The 17,082-nt window shown below is 51.7% G+C and overlaps 2 protein-coding genes across 4 annotated transcripts; one reads left to right on the top strand and one right to left on the bottom strand.

The window, feature by feature from the left end:
* The first annotated feature begins 1,088 nt into the window (after nt 1-1,088).
* LOC147046676 (inaD-like protein) lies at nt 1,089-16,581 on the top strand. The gene is made up of 25 exons (XM_085927567.1): nt 1,089-1,233; nt 5,115-5,356; nt 6,586-6,774; nt 6,883-7,019; nt 7,128-7,314; nt 7,392-7,511; nt 7,577-7,804; nt 7,897-7,999; nt 8,327-8,415; nt 8,540-8,672; nt 8,844-8,927; nt 9,548-9,609; nt 10,069-10,125; nt 10,195-10,329; nt 10,574-10,705; nt 10,899-11,063; nt 11,882-12,094; nt 13,089-13,354; nt 14,588-14,818; nt 14,888-14,965; nt 15,039-15,110; nt 15,190-15,367; nt 15,639-15,749; nt 15,873-15,964; nt 16,368-16,581. The coding sequence occupies exons 1-25, from the start codon at nt 1,104-1,106 to the stop codon at nt 16,435-16,437; spliced, it is 3,504 nt and encodes a 1,167-aa protein (XP_085783693.1). The 5' UTR covers nt 1,089-1,103; the 3' UTR covers nt 16,438-16,581.
* Nucleotides 1,651-4,108, bottom strand: tm2d1 (TM2 domain containing 1). Of its 3 annotated transcripts, none has more exons than XM_085928122.1 (6): nt 3,507-4,108; nt 2,735-2,786; nt 2,511-2,619; nt 2,342-2,433; nt 2,194-2,267; nt 1,651-2,099 (listed from the first exon to the last, which is right to left on the bottom strand). In XM_085928122.1, exons 1-6 carry the CDS (start codon nt 3,786-3,788, stop codon nt 1,989-1,991), a joined length of 720 nt encoding a protein of 239 aa, XP_085784248.1. In that variant the 5' UTR covers nt 3,789-4,108; the 3' UTR covers nt 1,651-1,988. The 3 variants fall into 3 exon arrangements, with proteins under 3 accessions (XP_085784248.1, XP_085784249.1, XP_085784250.1); XM_085928123.1 differs by having other exon boundaries at nt 2,735-2,808; nt 3,586-4,061; XM_085928124.1 differs by lacking the exon at nt 3,507-4,108 and adding an exon at nt 3,030-3,500.
* Nucleotides 16,582-17,082: the final 501 nt, after the last annotated feature.

Consider the following 17,082-nt stretch of genomic DNA (forward strand, 5'->3'; position numbering starts at 1 on the left):
AACCCCTCTTGCTGCCCCTTAATTGCAGTGTTGCAGTGTCCATCGACCTGATAAGCCCACTCCTGCCCCCCCCCACCACCACCACCACCTTTTGCTGCTGTCCTGCAGGAGAGATCAATGTGTTTGTGCTGAGCTCAGCATTATCCCGGACAGACACTTTGCACCCCGACACACATGCACGCACACACACATTTGGGTCTATCTGTATTGCCACAGCAGAACTTCAAAAGATTGGTCATAACCCCCCCAACCCGTGGCTCCCATCACGTCGATGCCGCTTTGATTGGTCGACCATCTTTCCAACGGCGCTTTCAAGGCCAGAAAGTTTGGACTCAAAGTTTGATGAAGGGTGTCAACTATGCCCCCCCCCCCCCCCATACATACACACACACACACCATCACCACTACACACACACACACACACACACAGTGCCCCCCTCTCCCTCCCAAAGCATGCTTGGAGGCTTTGGTTTTATAATCCCACCTGACCTAATACTTGATATCATCATTTTCTTCATCATCATCATGGTGGATGTGTTGGGAAGCCTCGCCAGTCCAGCAGCCAGCAGTGACATGCATGCGCTCACTCACTTGTTCTTCCTCTTGGACTAAAAGGTGTGCCTCTTGATGGCAGCGGTGGTGCCTCTTGATGGCAGCGGTGGTGCCTCTTGATGGCAGCGGTGGTGCCTCTTGATGGCAGCGGTGGTGCCTCCTGCCTGCCACTTGTGTGCACTGTGGCTACTTCCGTCCTTCTATCCCCCAGTGACTTCCTGTCCTGGCAGGAAGCGTCTCTATGAAACACAAAGACGACACAATAAAGTTGCTAACACTACACAATGGACTCTTTTTCTTTTGTCGTGAAAGGTCACCTGTGCATTACGGTTCGAGATGATATGAAGGACAGGTTGGAGGGGGGTTGCTGATAATGTAGTGGTACACTCACCTGTCTTGGGTGCAGGTACCATGAGTTCCATTTCCGCATATGACGTTGTGTGTGTGTGTGCGCGTTCGAGCAAAAAATCAAAATGAAGACGTTTGGAGGGAGACGGGACGGGAAAGGCCCACTTCTTCTTGGATAAAACAGAGCGCGCTGATACCAAGCGATGAGCTCTCACGACATCGTCAATGACGTGATTGAAAAAGAGATTGCCGACACTCGGAAGGACTTTGACCCCATCGAGTGTCTCAGAACAACTCGGCGTCATGATGGCTCTTTGTCTGACGACAACAAAGGTATGCCGCTTTTGCTTTACACTGATTAGCAGACTGCTGTGGTCAGAATGGCAAATGCATGATCAATATTGCAGCATTTGTTTTCCTTAATGAATGATAATCACGTGAATCCAAAATGTTAAAAGTAGATCCCTTCTTTTCTCATTTGTCGCTCAGCGAGTCAAAGACATATTTCGGGAGAAATGCCACTGGCAAGTTGCTCAGAAGACGCCGGTCTTTGTTGGCTCCTCACTGTGAGGAATCTGAACGATGTCTTGGCATGCGTTGCAAATAGTGACACCTCTGAACACGGACGGCGCGCCTCCGCCTCATTTTTCCCCAGGATCGTATCAAAGTGCGAGGCCGTCGGCGGCCATCCGAGACATTGCTCGGTTCTAGCGTCAGACGCTTTTCGCCACCCATCGACTGGACTTGGACTTCTTCCCGACAAAACAACTTTATTGACAGACTGGACAACGCCAATATACTTGTGTCATGCGATCAACGTGTCCAACTTGGCATCCTTCTGTTGTAAACGGCGATGCTTCAAGCACCTTCCTTGTGCGGCTAACATTTCAGAAAAAGCAAACGCGCCGAGTGTGTCGGTCGTCACGCTGTCGTTCGTCAGAGTGGGAGCCGTGGAGAATGGATGTAGCCACACGCCACGCCGAGCAGCCAGATGAAGCAAAAACGGCATGAAGAGCACACAACCGAGGCGCCCGCCGACGCTGCTGCTGCTGCTGCTGCAAACACTGCACTCGTGGCTCCCTTAGGCTTCACGGGGTCAGGTGGGGCTTCCTGTACGTGTGCTCGCTGATGGCCAGGCGACTGAGGCGGGCGCCGTAGTAGTCCACGATGTAGTCGGAGCCGTCCGCCGGCCCCACTATCTGAACGGCAACGCGTGGCGCGCAGCAGTTAGCGTGCTAGCGTCCGCGCGGATGTTAGCACGGGAACCGAAGGTGCGGGTCGGCCTCCGCTTACCTGCACGGCGATGAGGATGAAGTCCACCAGCGTGCCGATACCGCAGAAACCCACTGTGCAGAACTTGAGCACACCTGAGGCAAATGCAACAAAGCGTTTCACACGGCCATCGGAATATGCGCCCGATGCATCGGGCCAATGCGCGTACCGAGTGCGGGATAGCCCAGGTAGAAGCGGTCGGCGCCCAGCCAGCCCAGGAAAAGCGACAAGGCCACAGCCACTTTGTACGAGTAGCCGCTCCTGAAAGCACAAAAGTCGTGTTGTCTTCTGACCGCTTGCCCTTGGCCTCTTGCGTGTGCGTGTGTGCGTGTACTCACACGTTCCTACAGGGAATGGTTTTATTAAAGCCCACCTCCTCCCCGCTGAAGCGAAATTGCGTCCCGTTGGAAAGTCGGCAGGTGATGTTCGGAGCTGGAAGACACTCCACTACATGCACACACGCTCTCGTTAGAAACCCGTGAACCACGCGTGGCCTCTCGGGCGCGCTCCGCGGCAACGAGGCGTCCCGTTAAAATGGCGAGCGCATGCGGGCGCCACCGACCCCAGGTGCTGGCATGGCGACAGTTTTGCGGCTCCTGAGTGACCTCGTCGATCTTGGGATCAATACACAAATACGTCGGTGCAGTCAAGGAACATTTTTGAGGACTTTACAGGTTACGATATGAAAAATTAGAATCATCCCTACACATCTTACTCTGGCACACAATTTATCAATGACTCGACAACTAATCGTCAGAGACCTAGTTTACATGTAAAATGTCTAAATACTGGCAAGGCTAGATTACATTTTTGTTGTTTGCCAATTTTCTGATGAATTTTATGAATCAAAACATAACTTGAATCATCCTCGATGTATGCCGTGGATTTTCATTATTCATTGCAGCTCAGGCAGACCAAAAGATAATCAACACTCAGCAAGACCGATGCTTGTATCCTAGCCTTTTGGTGACACATGGACCAGGACCGAGCTTTTCCATCTACTGTGATCTCATTTTTGTTGTCGTCTTCCCAAATTCAAACTACACTGGTAGAGGGGCCACTGTTTTAAGTCAACCCAATTTAAATGCCATATTCATTGACGTGATTCCTCGGAAGTGACGCGTGACGTCATCGCCAAGGGTCCAGGAGGGGAAGAGAATGCAAACATGATGTCACGTCACAATGAATGGCACTCACACTATCCTTTTAGATCAGATAAACAGGTTTGATACTTCCAGATTGCTGATCACCTTCCATAATATTATTACGCTCATCAGTTGACGCCAAGTCACACTAAAGCACCACGACATTTTGTTTTCTTTTTGTCTGCTTACGATCGGCAGCGGAGTGATCTGCTCGCCCTTAGCAATAGCTTCACGTCCAGACGAGGAGCGCGAGTCAAGGCAAGGATATTGACCGAGTCTCAGGTTGTGGCAGCTGCCCGCCTCCTCCGCCGTCGCGACAATCGTCCGCCGAAAAGAGGCACAGCACAAGAAAAACAACAAAATTGTCCACAAGCCTGAGCGCAAACACCACGACATGGCGGCTGTGACGTCACCAAGCGCCGCCCTCAAGGCAACGAGGGGAAAAAAAAAATCCTTCTTCACGGACAACATTTCAAAACATTTCAAACTAACGAGTGACCAAATGTCTCTGAAAGTTCGAGCCAAATGATAATGTTTCACATTATTATACAAATTGGGGGGAAAGAATCAACGCGTGTCGTGGCGTTGTTGTGGATTTGGAAGAGTAGCGGGGTTTCCCACAGCAGGTAAATGCAGCATTTAAAGTGATACTGTCGTCCAAGTGAAGCCACTTCAAGTAAGTGTCGCATCATTTCCAAATCTAAATATTCAGAATTGACTCGTCGTTTCTCTTCAATGTTGTATGAATGGCCAGGTAGCGCGAGCGCCTACAGAGAGAGGAAAACCACGAAACGAGTTGCGGTATTTTGGGGGGGTGGGGCCGGAGTGTCGAGAGAGGGCTTCAGAGAGTTCGCATGTTTGCGGCTTGCTTACACTAACTTTGCTTTCTTTCCTTTTCACCTTTCACACCAGTGAACACATTGCCCGAATTGACGATAACTTTGTTTATTTGGGTTGTGTTTTTTGTCGTGGGGGCTTTTTATGCACCTGCTGATTTGAAGTGACCCCGCCCATGGAAAACAAAAAGAAGTAGAAAATAAACCTAAAAGACGATACAGTAAATGCAATCAATACAGTCGAGTATAAACTATGCGCAACAGTGGCTAGAAGTATGAAGTTGAATCTTTTGGCCACTCGGCCCTGCTTGCCATCCATCTGTCGACCTTCCCAGTTTTCACTTCCTGGGCGGTGTGCGCACTTTCTTTGGCGAAAAGTGCGCTTTGTTTGGGCCAAAGCTAGCACATTAGCAAAACAAACCGTTCTGAATCACAGAATGTAAGTGTTAGTGACGAGATTTAGGTTTCTGAAAAAGAAGACACTTTCTTTTCGAGTGGCGTGGTCTATTTTCTTTTAGGGGGAGGGAGGGGGCTTTGTGTTTTGTTTTTTTTGGTGGGGTCGGGGGAGTCATGTATAGCAATTGCATTTGTTGGCCCGAATAACACAAAACGACATATATACAATAACAAAAACATTTACACAAACAACAACATAAGTGTACACTGACTTAGTGGTACACTAAGAAAAAAAAAGTACAAAATGTGTCCATCGGTGCATTTGAAGAAGAAGAAAGGACTCCTCTTGCGGGGTGCATTGGCACCTTTATTTACCACAGACACGTACGTTGCATGTCAAGTACTCAGCTTCATAAGGATCACGACCCTATTTTTTATTCAACACCTCTGTGAACGTGCATTTTCGTTTCAATTTTGAAAATCCCCCCCAGACATTTTTTTAGGGCTCAAAAGAAGGACATGTCTGGGAAAAAGACGACGATGTTAATTTCAAGTTCTCTCGCAGGGCGGCGCGGAATGCCGGACAAGGCCGGCCCGAATCAAGTCCGGCCGACCATTCGAGCGATGTCGCCCAGCGAGCGTCGGCAGGCGTCGGCGGCCCTGGAGCGTCTGCGGGCCAAGCTGGCCCAGAAGGACGAGTGGCGGCACCACCTGGGCCGCGTGGCGGTGCTCCAGGACACGCTAGACAGTCCGCTCTTTGTGCACGTGCTAGCTCTGCAACGCGCCGTCGCCCACCTCAAGGAGCAGGTGCGTACCCGCACCCCACGTTTACACCCCACTGACCACACTTACGACCTGTTTAGCATTGTTAGCATGAAGTGTCTTATAAATGCAACCCAAAGTTGTTGAGACAAAGTGGGTTCGCCGCCGCCATCCGCCACGTGTTGCACGTGTCTCAACTTCTTACTCTCAAATCAAGGCAAAACAGAAAAGAAAGAAAGAAAGAAAGAAAGAAAGAAAGAAAGAAAGAAAGAAAGAAAGAAAGAAAGAAAGAAAGAAAGAAAGAAAGAAAGCAAATCGACCAAACTCCAAAGTCGGATCATTCGTATGTCAGGGCCATTACGTGGCATGGCGATTCCACACAATGTTGTGTGATGTCACTTTGCCACGTTGCGACGAGGCTCGCGTCTTTGCAAATTGGGTGCGGGCCCATAAACAAGGGCGCGTCCAAATTAAGATAATGGCGTGCGCGCGTGCGTGCGTGCGGGCTGGCAAGCGGGCTTCATATTGTAAGTGGCGCCAAGGTCGCGGCGAGTGTCAGCCACTCGACGTACCGTAAGTCTATGAAGGCGTCGGCGGGCGGCGTGTTATTTATGGTCGGCCTCCCCGGCGCCGATCAATCACACTTTAATATCCGTCAGCCCGCTATGACAAACGGCCCGCCCGCCCGCTCGCCCGACGACGCAAAGTGAGAGGAAAGGTCATTCATACATTAGCTGTAAGCAAGGCATTGATTTTTACACGCGCTTGTGACTGCAACTGCCACACGCGCACTGTGATTGTGTGTGTGCGTGTGTGTGTGTATGTGAGAGTCTTTGCAAGTGATCATGTGTTTGCCATGCGACTGTGTGATGGTCGTGTGTGTGTGTGTGTCTGTGTGTGTGTGTGCGCGTGTGTGTGCGCGCAAGTCTGTTAATGCGTGTTTGTGTCATTTGAACCCTTGCTGCTCTGCAAGATGATGCATTGACTGCAACAGCATTCAGCCCTTCTTGGGGGTTGATTGGTGTGGATTCTTTATCCTCTGTGAGGAGCGAGCGACGCTCCATGAATCATTGGTAAAAGGCGATTTGAATGGTGAGTACTTGTGGTCTAACGCCTTCCTTCCTTCCTTCCTTCCTTCCTTCCTTCCTTCCTTCCTTCCTTCCTTCCTTCCTTCCTTCCTTCCTTCCTTCCTTCCTTCCTTCCTTCCTTCCTTCCTTCCTTCCTTCCTTCCTTCCTTCCTTCCTTCCTTCCTTCCTTCCTTTTGCACTCTCCAGTTGAGTACGCCACCGGAGGAGGGCGGCCGCAGCAGCAGCAGCAGCAGCAGCAGCAGCAGCAGCAGCAGCAGCAGCAGCAGCAGCAGCAGCAGCTTTTCCCCAGCCCCACCCGCCCTGGAGGCCCCGCTCGCCCTTGGTGCCCCGCTCTCGCCTGACAGCCTGCACCGGTGGATTGTGGCTGCCGCTGCGGTGAGTAGGCAACCGTGCAAACTCTCAATCTGGGCGCGTGACAAAAACAAATCAACTTGTAGGTGTGATTTTGTGTGCGTGTGTGTTTGCGCGTGCTTGCAACGTCAGGGTCGGCCCACCGAACGCGAGAGTCTGACGCGTCCGGCCTCGGAGGGTCCGGTTTTCGGCGCGGCAGGCCTCCACCCAGGAAGCGGCCGTCCCGACGTCTCGGTCAAGCACATCCAGCCCGGGAGCGTTGCTGACAGGTGACGTTCAGCCTTCCTTTCAAGTAGTGGCAGCGTCACGTCTCAAAAACAGAAGGGTAGGCAGCACGTCTCAGGACTCGCACGTGATTGATGGCGTTGCGTCAGCAGGGACGGGCGGCTGCGTGATCAGATATTGGTGATGAACGGCTGCCCCTTGGAGGTGGGCGTGAGTCAGCATCAGGCGCCGGCTTTGCTGCAGCTGCCCAGCCGCACGCTGGACTTGACGGTCGCTAGGGACATGCTGCCGCCGGCGTCATCGTTGCCACCGCCGGCCACCGCTGACGACATAAACGCCGTAATACGCACCGCCGTCGCATAACACCCAATCGCCGTAATCTCTCTCGTGACAAACGGGCGTGACCCCCCTCCAAGGCCGAGGTGGAGGAGATCCAGCTGCTCAACGACGGTTCGGGTTTGGGCTTCGCTATTGTGGACGAGAAGATCGGCGGCGTGGTGGTCCGGACGCTCGTCGAGGGCGGTGCCGCTGACAGGGTACCTCCGCAGCGCTCGCTTCTGCACTCATCCTCTTCTAGCCCTTACTCCTCCCCGTCACTCAGGACGGGCGTCTCCGCACAGGCGACCGCATCCTTCGCGTCGGGGCCACGCCCACCGACGGGCTTGGCAGCGACGAGGTGGTCCAGGTGCTGCAGGGGTGCAGGAGTCCCGTGAGCTTGCTAGTTGCCAGGGACCGGGGCGCTCGGAGAACCAAAGCCCCGCCGCCACCTGACTCTGCCCCCGTGTCGGTCCTTCCCATGCGGCTTCTTCAGTGCTGGAGCGGCGGGATGGTAAGCGGGCGCCGTTTCCTACTTCTTGACTCCTCATTCTTACCCACCGAGCTCGGTCGTTCCTTCTCTTGCTTCCCGTTTGTGCCTTTCAGCCCAACCTGGATGGCTACGAGATCCACGAGGTTGTGCTTATCAAGAAAGACGGACAAAGCCTCGGGATCTCCATCATCGGACGCAACCCCCTCAGCAGTCAAGGTCAAATCAGGGATGAGATTTTTCTGCGGATCCGCGGATTTCCGTGTTGGGGGGAGCGGCCAGTTGGCCGGGCAACATGTGTGTGTGTGTGTGTGTGTGTGTGTGTGTGTGTGTGTGTGTGTGTGTGTGTGTGTGTGTGTGTGTGTGTGTACACACACATATATATATATATATAGATATTTCTCTATATATATATATATATATATATATATATATATATATATATATCCCCCCCCCCCCCGCTACTTTTCCGAGCTTCTTTAAGATTTGCCATTCTCATCCCCCAGCGTCGTAACATTAGTGTCCGGGTCCATCTTTCCCTGACAGATGCGGTGGGCGTGTTCATCAAGCACGTGGTCCCGGGCAGCGCTGCCCATCACAGCGGGAACATAAGGGTTCAAGACCGACTCATTGCCGTAAGAAGAGCTCCGCTGGCACATCGTGGTTTGAGAAGTGGCCACCTCATGGCCGCGCGGTGGGGCCTCGTAACAGCTGATTGCGGGACCGCCTCAAAACGGAATTCAACTTGTGCCCGTTCAGATGAATGGCGTCAGCCTCCACGGTCTGACCAACAAGGAAGTTGTGGAGGTCATGAAGCGGACGGGCCGCACCGTGCTCCTCACGCTGGTCCGCAAGAACAACGCTGCCGCCTTCCAAAGATCCCCCAACGCAGGTCGCTCATTGCCCACTGTTTCCTCCACCTTGCTTTGTGTCATTGCCAGTGTGTGTGTGTGTTTTGAACTTTGTGTGAGGCTCATTTGTTTGTGTTATCCCTCTACATTTGTTTACAGAATGTGTGTGTGGGTGGGTGTCCAATGTCATTTCTGATGTGTGTGTGTCTCAGTGGAGTCTTCTTGTGGGTCGCTGCCAAGGTCACTGGAGTTCAAGACTCACACGACGCATTTGGATAGTCACAGTACGAGCAGCGGTGAGCACATGCACACGCATCACGTGCTAACACGCAGGCAAAATAAAACAAACGCGGACAAGAATGTTAGGCAGTCCGTTGGCTGTGTTTGTTCTGACACCTGTCCTTCCCAAAAGCCAAGCTATAGAGGCAAAGCACCACTTTTGTCTCAATAAGCCTTCTCTGGCACGATGGCAGCAAAGTCCAGAGGTTCGCCACCTAGAGACTCACTACACGACAAAATATGCTGACTCACGAGCGAGAGATTCCAGCTCAGGCAGAAGGCTTGTGTGTATACATATCTAGCTATCTATCTATCCCTAGTTTTGCGTGAGCTAGCTAGCCATGAGTGCGCAGCAGATGTACGAGCGTTTTTATTCTTCTCAACGCCAAAGATTAATGACAGTTGGGCCACGCTTAGCAATGCTAATTTAATTTAAAGGGCTGCCATCTCGTTTCATTTTTTTTTTTTTTTGCGGTGAGCTCAGCAGTCGACAGACACCGGCTTGACACCCAAGTTCCCATAGCAACCGGCACTCTCCTTAAATGAGACCACGCTTGACACGACACCCAAAAATGTGCATGTGTGTTTTATTTGCCAATTTGTATGTGTCTGTGGTTTTGCGTGTGTGTTTGTGCAGCTGCTGAGCTGACTCTGAAGGCCAAGTGGCAGCGGACTCTGGGTCCAAACTTTCAAGTTCTGGTGAGACAAAGCAGTTGTGTTGTTTTTTTTCACAGGCATCATTTTGGACATATGATGGAAAAAAAAAACAAATTCAAATACTTGACTGCAAAACAATGTGTGCAGTTGTCTGTGATGGCCGTAGCGGCATGAGACACTTTTGCAAACTGGTGTCACGGATACTCTGGCTGAGCAATTGCAAATGCCTAAACTTTGCCAACTTGCAAGCTGTGGCCAGTGTGGCTCTTATTGATTGATTGATTGATTGATTGATTGATTGATTGACTATTTGGTTATTTATTTAATGCGCTCTGTCCGTCATGTGCTGTAAACCCATTTCGGAGCTTGAAATTTACAAGCAGAGTGGCACCGGAGCCTCCCCATTAAAAAAACATTGCCAAGTATACCGGGCAATGGTGCGCCAGGCGACAATCGTTGAGTTGTGTTGAGACTTGTATGTGTGCGGGCACCCTTCTTCAGGTGATCAAGTTGCATCCTGCGATTGAGGACGACGTCCAGCTGCAGAACTCCTCCAAGGTGACGAGCGCACCTCGTCTGATTTCCCCCCGCCGGCAGCGTGACCTGACGTGTGGCGTTTACGTGCAGCTTCGTCCCGCACACACGCGTCGCCTGGGCGTGGAGTTGGACTCCTTTGAAGGCCATCACTATGTCTCCTGCGTGCTGCCCGGAGGCCCCGTGGACAAAGTCGGCGTTCTGAGACCCGAAGACCAGCTGCTCCAGGTGAGCCACCATACAGGTTGATGTAGCTACCCTGGAGGCTCGCCGAGTGCGCGACGCCACGGACAGTCGAGACGGATTTGTGTGTTTGGACTGAGATGCTACATCCCGTTCAAATTGAACACGGAATGTGTGGTCTGGCAAAAATGGGATTGTGACCGTCGGGATGACACGGGAGCCCTCTGCTTTCAATCTCAAGATGGCAGCCTCCGTTGCACCTGTGCTAATGTTAACGTGCACGTTGCAGGTGAACAACATGCAGCTTTGCGGTAAGTCTCGTCGTGAGGTGGTCTCCTTCCTAAAAGAGGTCCCCCCACCATTCACGCTGGTCTGCTGTCGACGGCTGCCTTCGGAAGGACACGGATGCGGCCTGAAAAACGTACGTCAATGTTTTCCTTGGCTATCATTTGAAAGTAGTCCCCGGGCCACCGACCATTTTCAATTTAGCTTGTTTGGGGCAAGCCAAAGTTGTTTGGAACAATGTCCTTGCCGTTTGCTTTTTCCTGTGCGCCCAAAAAATCAATTCAAATCAGTGTCATATTTTGCCGTATGATCATGCGATGTGCCGGAAGGTGTCAGCCGTGCCGTCTGAGCTCAGGGAGGAGCAGGGGACAGGTGAAGGCACTGACCAAGAGGAGGAACGTGGCGAGCTGACCCTGTGGTCTTCTGAGGTGGAGGTGTTGGAGCTCCACAAAGAGGCCGGCGGAGGCCTGGGCTTCACCATCCTGGACTATCAGGTAAATGCGCCACCACTCAACATAACTCTGCCCTCCCCAGCACATTCTCAGCTCTTTGTCTTGAGGCATTGTTTCACCTCCGAGACCCCGCCCCTCCTCCTTTTGAGGTGACAGAGCGGACGGGTTCTTCTCTGGAAGCAATCGTTTCATATTGCTGCTTTGTCCAGTGCTGAAGTGGAAATCTTCCCTGGCTAACTTGAATTCCCCTCTGAAATGTCGCGCATTAACGCTTCAATCTCCTCGACATGAGAATACGATCCCCGAGCGACCACGGCCAATTTCTCTTGTTGTCTCGCAGAAAATGGGGATGGCGCTACGATGCGGCGGCCGGGGGGCCCCTGTCAAAAATTCACGTTGCCCTGGTTGGGTCCTGCCTGCACATTCTTTTTTTGGGATATTCCAAAAATATCTTTTGACAGTACTATTTATCAGATGGGTCCCCATTTAAAATCCTGAGGAAAATAAAAGAAGCATTTGGTCGTCGAGCTGTTTTTGACACTTTGTAAGAAGGAGAAGCGGCCAAGAGGCGAAGGGCCACTCAGGCAGGCCGCCGGCCAAAGCCGCCAAGCATTTGGCCCGCCACAACATTAACAGAGGTATGGCAATATGAAGGAGAGAGAGTAGCGCCTTTCGACTTCTCTGAAGGTCTCTGTCTCCCCCTGCTGGTCATATACCACCACAGTGTTTGCAGTGTTCAATGCGGTGGCAGGCAGCCCGTCCGTCGTCGGCTTTGATCTTGAGGAGTGGCAGCCGGTTATGGGTTCAGCTCAACCTGGGCTCAGACCACTGGTGGGATAGAAGCTCTGTTGTCTTTGCAGGATCCTTTGGAGCCGGGCAGCTGCGTGATGGTGATCCTCTCACTGGCGGAGGGCGGTGCGGCCCAGCGCACTGGCGGCGCACTGCTTCCCGGCGACCAGCTGGTCTCCGTCAACGGCGTTGATCTGGAAGGCTTGAGCCTGGAGCAGGCCACGCGCGTCCTCAAGGGAGCGCCCCCCGGCACGGTGCGGCTAGGCGTGTGCAAACCCCTGGCGGTGAGACATTTGGGCTCGGGCGTCCATCTCCTCCTTCATCTTCTCCGCCTTCTCCTTCCTCCTCTTCCTCTTTTCCATTCCCATGTTGTTCTCTTTGTTTTGCTGTTCCCCACTTGACTCTTCTTCCCCTCTTTTGTCCTCCTTTCCTTTTTCTCTCTGCCCCCCTGCTTTCTTTTCCTTTGCTTCCTTCCTTGTTGAATCCTTCTTTTTATGTTCCACTTTTCCTTTTCCCACTTTCTTTTTAGTTTGATCCTTTTTTCCTTTTCTTTTCTCCTTTTTGGTCCTCTTTTTTTCTTGTTCTTTTCCAGCTCTGCTTATTTGCACCTTGTTGCTTTTTGTCCTCCTCCTATACTGACTTCATTTGCCTTCCTTAATGCTTTCATTTCTGCCCTTCCATCGTCTTTGGAACCTCACCCTTGAGTGGGCTTCGTTCGATCCTGAAGTCCTTGTCACCTTCCGTCAGACTGCCTTCTTCTCTTTTTTTCCCTCCTCCTCCTCTTGGTCTTCATCCCCCTCGTCTGTCCCCCCCCCCTCCTTGTCCTCTGCGCGCTGTTGCTGAGTCAGCGAGACGTCTGGATGCGGCAGAGTGCTCCATCAGCTCTACGACGTGGCTCTTAAGTGGGATCTTGGGGCTATGTGCTTAGTGTCCTGGTCCATTACTACCACAGTATGAGGTCATTGCAGGAAGTGGTTGTGTAGTCTGACTTTTGTTAGCTTCCTTCACGTGTTGCACAGCAATGCTGCAAGATTTCCACCAAAAGTGTGAGCGTGAGCACGGATGGGTCACTTCCGCACACGTGGCTCTAACCGAGCTCCAACAAATCCTTTTGCGTGAATTAAAAATGATCAAAGTTGCTCTCCAAAGCACTGTGAAAGGCGCCATAGAGAGCCTTGAGTGTTGTTAAGGCGTGCGCGGGAACAAACGGCCCTAACAGCAAGCGTGCGCGTCAGGCAGCTGGCTGCCTTTAAAGTCGCTCACGTGACCTCCCAGCAGGTTTCAGCCCACAACTTTGGCCAAGCGCGAGTGGAGGAGCAGGCAGACCTTGGCGGGACTGCCATCCGTCCGCCGACTCTGACATCTGACCCAGAGGAGGAGGGCAGAGAGACGGGGGTGGAGGAAGACAAGGCAGAGACCGGGAAGGCATCGTCATGGTCAGCCGTCGCTCAACAGGCCAGTGGCAACATTTCACACGTGCTCACTTGGCAGCCTACTGCACCTTTGCGCTTATTTCCTTCCATCTATGGCACAAATGAGACTTTTCTTTCCTGACTTTGGTCTTGTCTTTGTTTCGATATTTTCTTCTGTTTCTGTTGGGTCTAAATATCATCAGACACCACATCACGTGCCGGAACGAAGAGGAGAAGACAACCAGCATGAGTTTACTCGCGAGGAGAACGATAGAGAAAGGAAGCTCAGTTACAATCTTCACCAGTTCTGAATTCCTCCTCCACGTGCTCCTCTTTTTAATGTCTCGGTTGCCCTGGTTACAGAGGCGTGGTTGTAGAAACGCTGATGAGCTAAGGAATATAGTGTAGTGTGACCTAGCACTTGTCGGCCCTCGACCCCCGCATTGGGATCGCAGAGTCTGTTCTCTTCCCTCAACCAGTCGGGTGGCTGACTCCTCCTCGACTGTGATCAGATAACGTTGAAGCACGTTGAATGCCGCTTACCTGTGGAACAAGGCAACTAAACCCTCGCTAAGTTTATCTTCTTGGTAAACTAACACAACACATAATAATAATGAATATCTAGCCCTACTTTAACATTTCAACACATATTAAGTAAATGTAAGGTAACTGGTGTACAGTTCCTTAAACGCACATTGAGTAAATATGGGATAACTTTAATGTGACTACTTCAAACTGTATATAACCAGTTTCGATCATCTACAATCTATGAATCAAAGCTACTGTGAACTAAAAGGAATGAAGTCCCTAAACAAAGAACATCTTGCCTATACAAAGAAGCACTGCTCATTGTCAGTGAAGACTTCTTACAAAACAAACACAAAAGTACCATAAGGACAGGAAGGAACCATAAAGCTGACGGGGATCAAAAGACAATCTTTGAGCTAAATAGAAAACATTTAGTTCAAACCCGTAAAAGAGAAGGCCCCCTGGTCTGGCAGGCCAAGGTTTCTTCCTTGAGTTTTGTTTTCTTCTCTTCCGTCGGTTCTTTTGCATTGCGAGTTTGCGAGGAGATAGCTAGCTCTGCGGACACTGGAGTGCAGGGCAGGCAAGGAAAAGGGCAGAACGCAAAAGTCATGCCGCCGGCCGCCTCACGCTAACTCTAACCGCAGCTAATAATAATAATAATAATAAATTATATTTATAACGCACTTTATATTCGGAGGAATCTCAAAGTGCTACATGGCAAGTAAAAACAAGAATAAAAAGCAAGGACAAGTATAAAACAACTGGACGCAGCTGCGAGGTTTCCTCAGCAGGCCACCTAAGCGCCCCAAAAATCAGCCGGTGAAACGCAAGCCACAGAAAGGACGCCACAATTCTGTCGTGGTCCCAATTAATGGGCCGGCCGCTTGTGTTTCCTTTTCAGACAGAAGAGCGGCAACTTCCCGGTGACGCGCTTGATCCTTCTTTCGCTTTGATACATTTGACTGGGACGCCCTCCCGCGCAAACTCAATGTGCGACTCGCCTGCGTGTGTGCCGGGCCAGCACGACCACACTGAGGCGGACGCAGAAGTCAACGGGACGTACGCTGAGTGAGTCCTCCTCCTTCCCGTCGGCTTTAGCAATTGGCCGTCCATCGTCACTCGTGATTGTCCTCGCAGGTCTCTTGGGATGATTGACGTGGAGAAGCAGAGGAGGCGGAGTTCCAGAGGATTCTCCGTCACCAGAAGAGTGTGCAGGTGACTCGCGCCGGGAGTCTCACCGTGACCGCGTCATGTTGCTCAGTGCCTGCCTGCCTGCCTGCGTGTGTAGGGGGCTTGCGGAGCGCAAAGAGGGCAAGGGTGAGGAAACTCCTCGGCTCAGTCACTGGGACCCCCCCCGCAGGTGAAGGCCACCCCCTCTTTCTTGGCCCACGTTGGACGTGCCTTTGGGTGACGCAGGTATTGTGCGTGCGAGCACGTAGGGTGGAGGTGTGCGCCAAGGAGGGCGAGTCGCTGGGCCTGAGCATCGTGGGCGGCCATCACGTTATCAAGCAACTGAGGAACGGAGAAGTACTGAAGGGAATCTTCATCAAGCAGGTCCTGCATGGAAGCCCCGCCCACGCCACACACGCCCTCAAGACTGGAGACAAGATCCTGCAGGTACCAAACTGCACACAGCCGCTCCGCTGCCTCGCTTTCCTTTTGCTGTCTACTTTAGTCTTTATTCCTTTTTTTCTTGACTATTCTTCATCTCTCTTTTTTTTTTTTCTCTCACCTTTAGCCTTTTTCTTCTTTTCCTTCCTTCCCTGCGGCACGACAGCCGCCGAGCGAGCAACGCGATTCGACCCAATCCGACCGACCGACCGACCGACCCTCGGGCCGCTCTATCTCTCGGTCGGACAGCTCTAACAGCTGCTTAACGTGCGGGCAGGTCTCGGGTTTGGATCTACGAAACGCCACGCACCAAGAGGCGGTCGACGCCATCAAATCAGCCGCCAGTCCCGTGGTCTTCGTCGTCCAGAGTCTGTCGGCGAAGTCGCGGGTACAGGCGTGAGGTCGCAAGTCAGCTCTGGAATGATGCCACTGATCCAAATGACCAGGTCTGCGTGCATCGGTGAACACAAAGGTAGGCAACTCTGTGCTTTTTGTTTGTGTGCGCGCACAGATAACGACAGACGCCCTGCCTCCTCTGAGGGAGCCGCCCCCTTACGGGCCCCCCCCCGGCCCATTGGAGCCACCGCCGGCCGGCCCCCCGAGGTCAGCCAACTTTCAAATGCATGAACTGAATGAAGGTCAGACAGACGGCTTGGTTTCAGGAGATTGATTCTTTTTTTGCATGGCTTGCAATGATTTCAGTCATGGAACCTGAGTAAAGACGAGCGAGCGTCAATCATGACCGAATGACATACATCAATAACAGGAAAAAATAGCAAACCCTCCCAGAGTGGAAGCCATTTCCAACACTATAATTGGGCAAGTCAAATTCGGGCCCTTTTTCACTGTTTGCAAAACAAAAGTCATTGAGCGGTCGGTCGAGGAGAAAGAGAAGTCGAAATTGTGAATTGTGTTGTTTTGACAGGCGAAATGAAAAAATGTGTTGACTTTTTGGGGGGAGTCCCAGCCGTCCAAGTGTTCCAAATGTTTTTCTCTCTCTTTGCAGCCCTCATATGAAAGCCCCGCCTCCGTGTCCCCCCTTTACAAAGTGGACCGATCGAGCCATCGGACGATGACGTGCTCAATCTTGTTCTCCACTTGCGGTCGGTGGAGTTGCGGCACTCACGAGGGAGCGGGTGCCATCGCTTAAGCCTTGTCGCTGCCGTAGGCGCTTCGATCGTCACGTGAGCTTTGAGGAGCAATAAAAGAATGTCAGCCAACTTTCTTGGGTCTTCGTGTGTACTTTGGCAAAGGAAAAGACTGTTGATGCGCCCGACGGACCCAACGCAGGCCAACTAAATGAGGCTCACTTAGTTCTCTTCTTTACTCCACTCCTCCCGACACTTTTCTGAAACGCAGTCACATTAGCGGCACTAAGAAGGGTCACCGCAGTCTCGGGACTCATGAGCGAGATTCGTTGCATGTGTTTGGAGGGGGGGGTCATTTGGGTTTTTTTTTGGGGGGGGGGATCATTTGTGTCATTTTGGTGTCCATATGCCAATTGCATATATTGGCCCGAATAACACAAAACAACATGTATACAATAACATATTTACACTAACAAAAACGTCTGCGTGCCCAGACATTTTTTTGTTCAAATCCTCAGCTCACTTCATGCTAAAATTGAGAAGGACTTTCCAAAAGGGACAGAATTTTGCAAGCCAAAGTTGGACATTTTGATAAGTCAGGCAGAAAAATGGGTACAGTTTTTCCCCAAAATT

Source organism: Syngnathus leptorhynchus, chromosome 13 (assembly GCF_054491065.1).
Source record: "Syngnathus leptorhynchus isolate UIUO chromosome 13, UIUO_Slep, whole genome shotgun sequence".
NCBI classification, from domain to species: Eukaryota; Metazoa; Chordata; class Actinopteri; order Syngnathiformes; family Syngnathidae; genus Syngnathus; species Syngnathus leptorhynchus.

Excerpts from the sequence above, each read along its gene's own strand:
- LOC147046676 (XM_085927567.1), top strand. The coding sequence starts at position 1,104 with ATGAGCTCTCACGACATCGTCAATGACGTGATTGAAAAAGAGATTGCC. Across the intron at positions 6,775-6,882 it reads GGATTGTGGCTGCCGCTGCG|GGTCGGCCCACCGAACGCGA; the intron begins GTGAGTAGGCAA and ends TTGCAACGTCAG. Across the intron at positions 15,111-15,189 it reads CACTGGGACCCCCCCCGCAG|GGTGGAGGTGTGCGCCAAGG; the intron begins GTGAAGGCCACC and ends GCGAGCACGTAG.
- tm2d1 (XM_085928122.1), bottom strand. The coding sequence starts at position 3,788 with ATGTTGTCCGTGAAGAAGGATTTTTTTTTTCCCCTCGTTGCCTTGAGG. Across the intron at positions 2,268-2,341 it reads CCTGGGCTATCCCGCACTCG|GTGTGCTCAAGTTCTGCACA; the intron begins GTACGCGCATTG and ends CATTTGCCTCAG. Across the intron at positions 2,100-2,193 it reads TCATCCTCATCGCCGTGCAG|ATAGTGGGGCCGGCGGACGG; the intron begins GTAAGCGGAGGC and ends GTTGCCGTTCAG.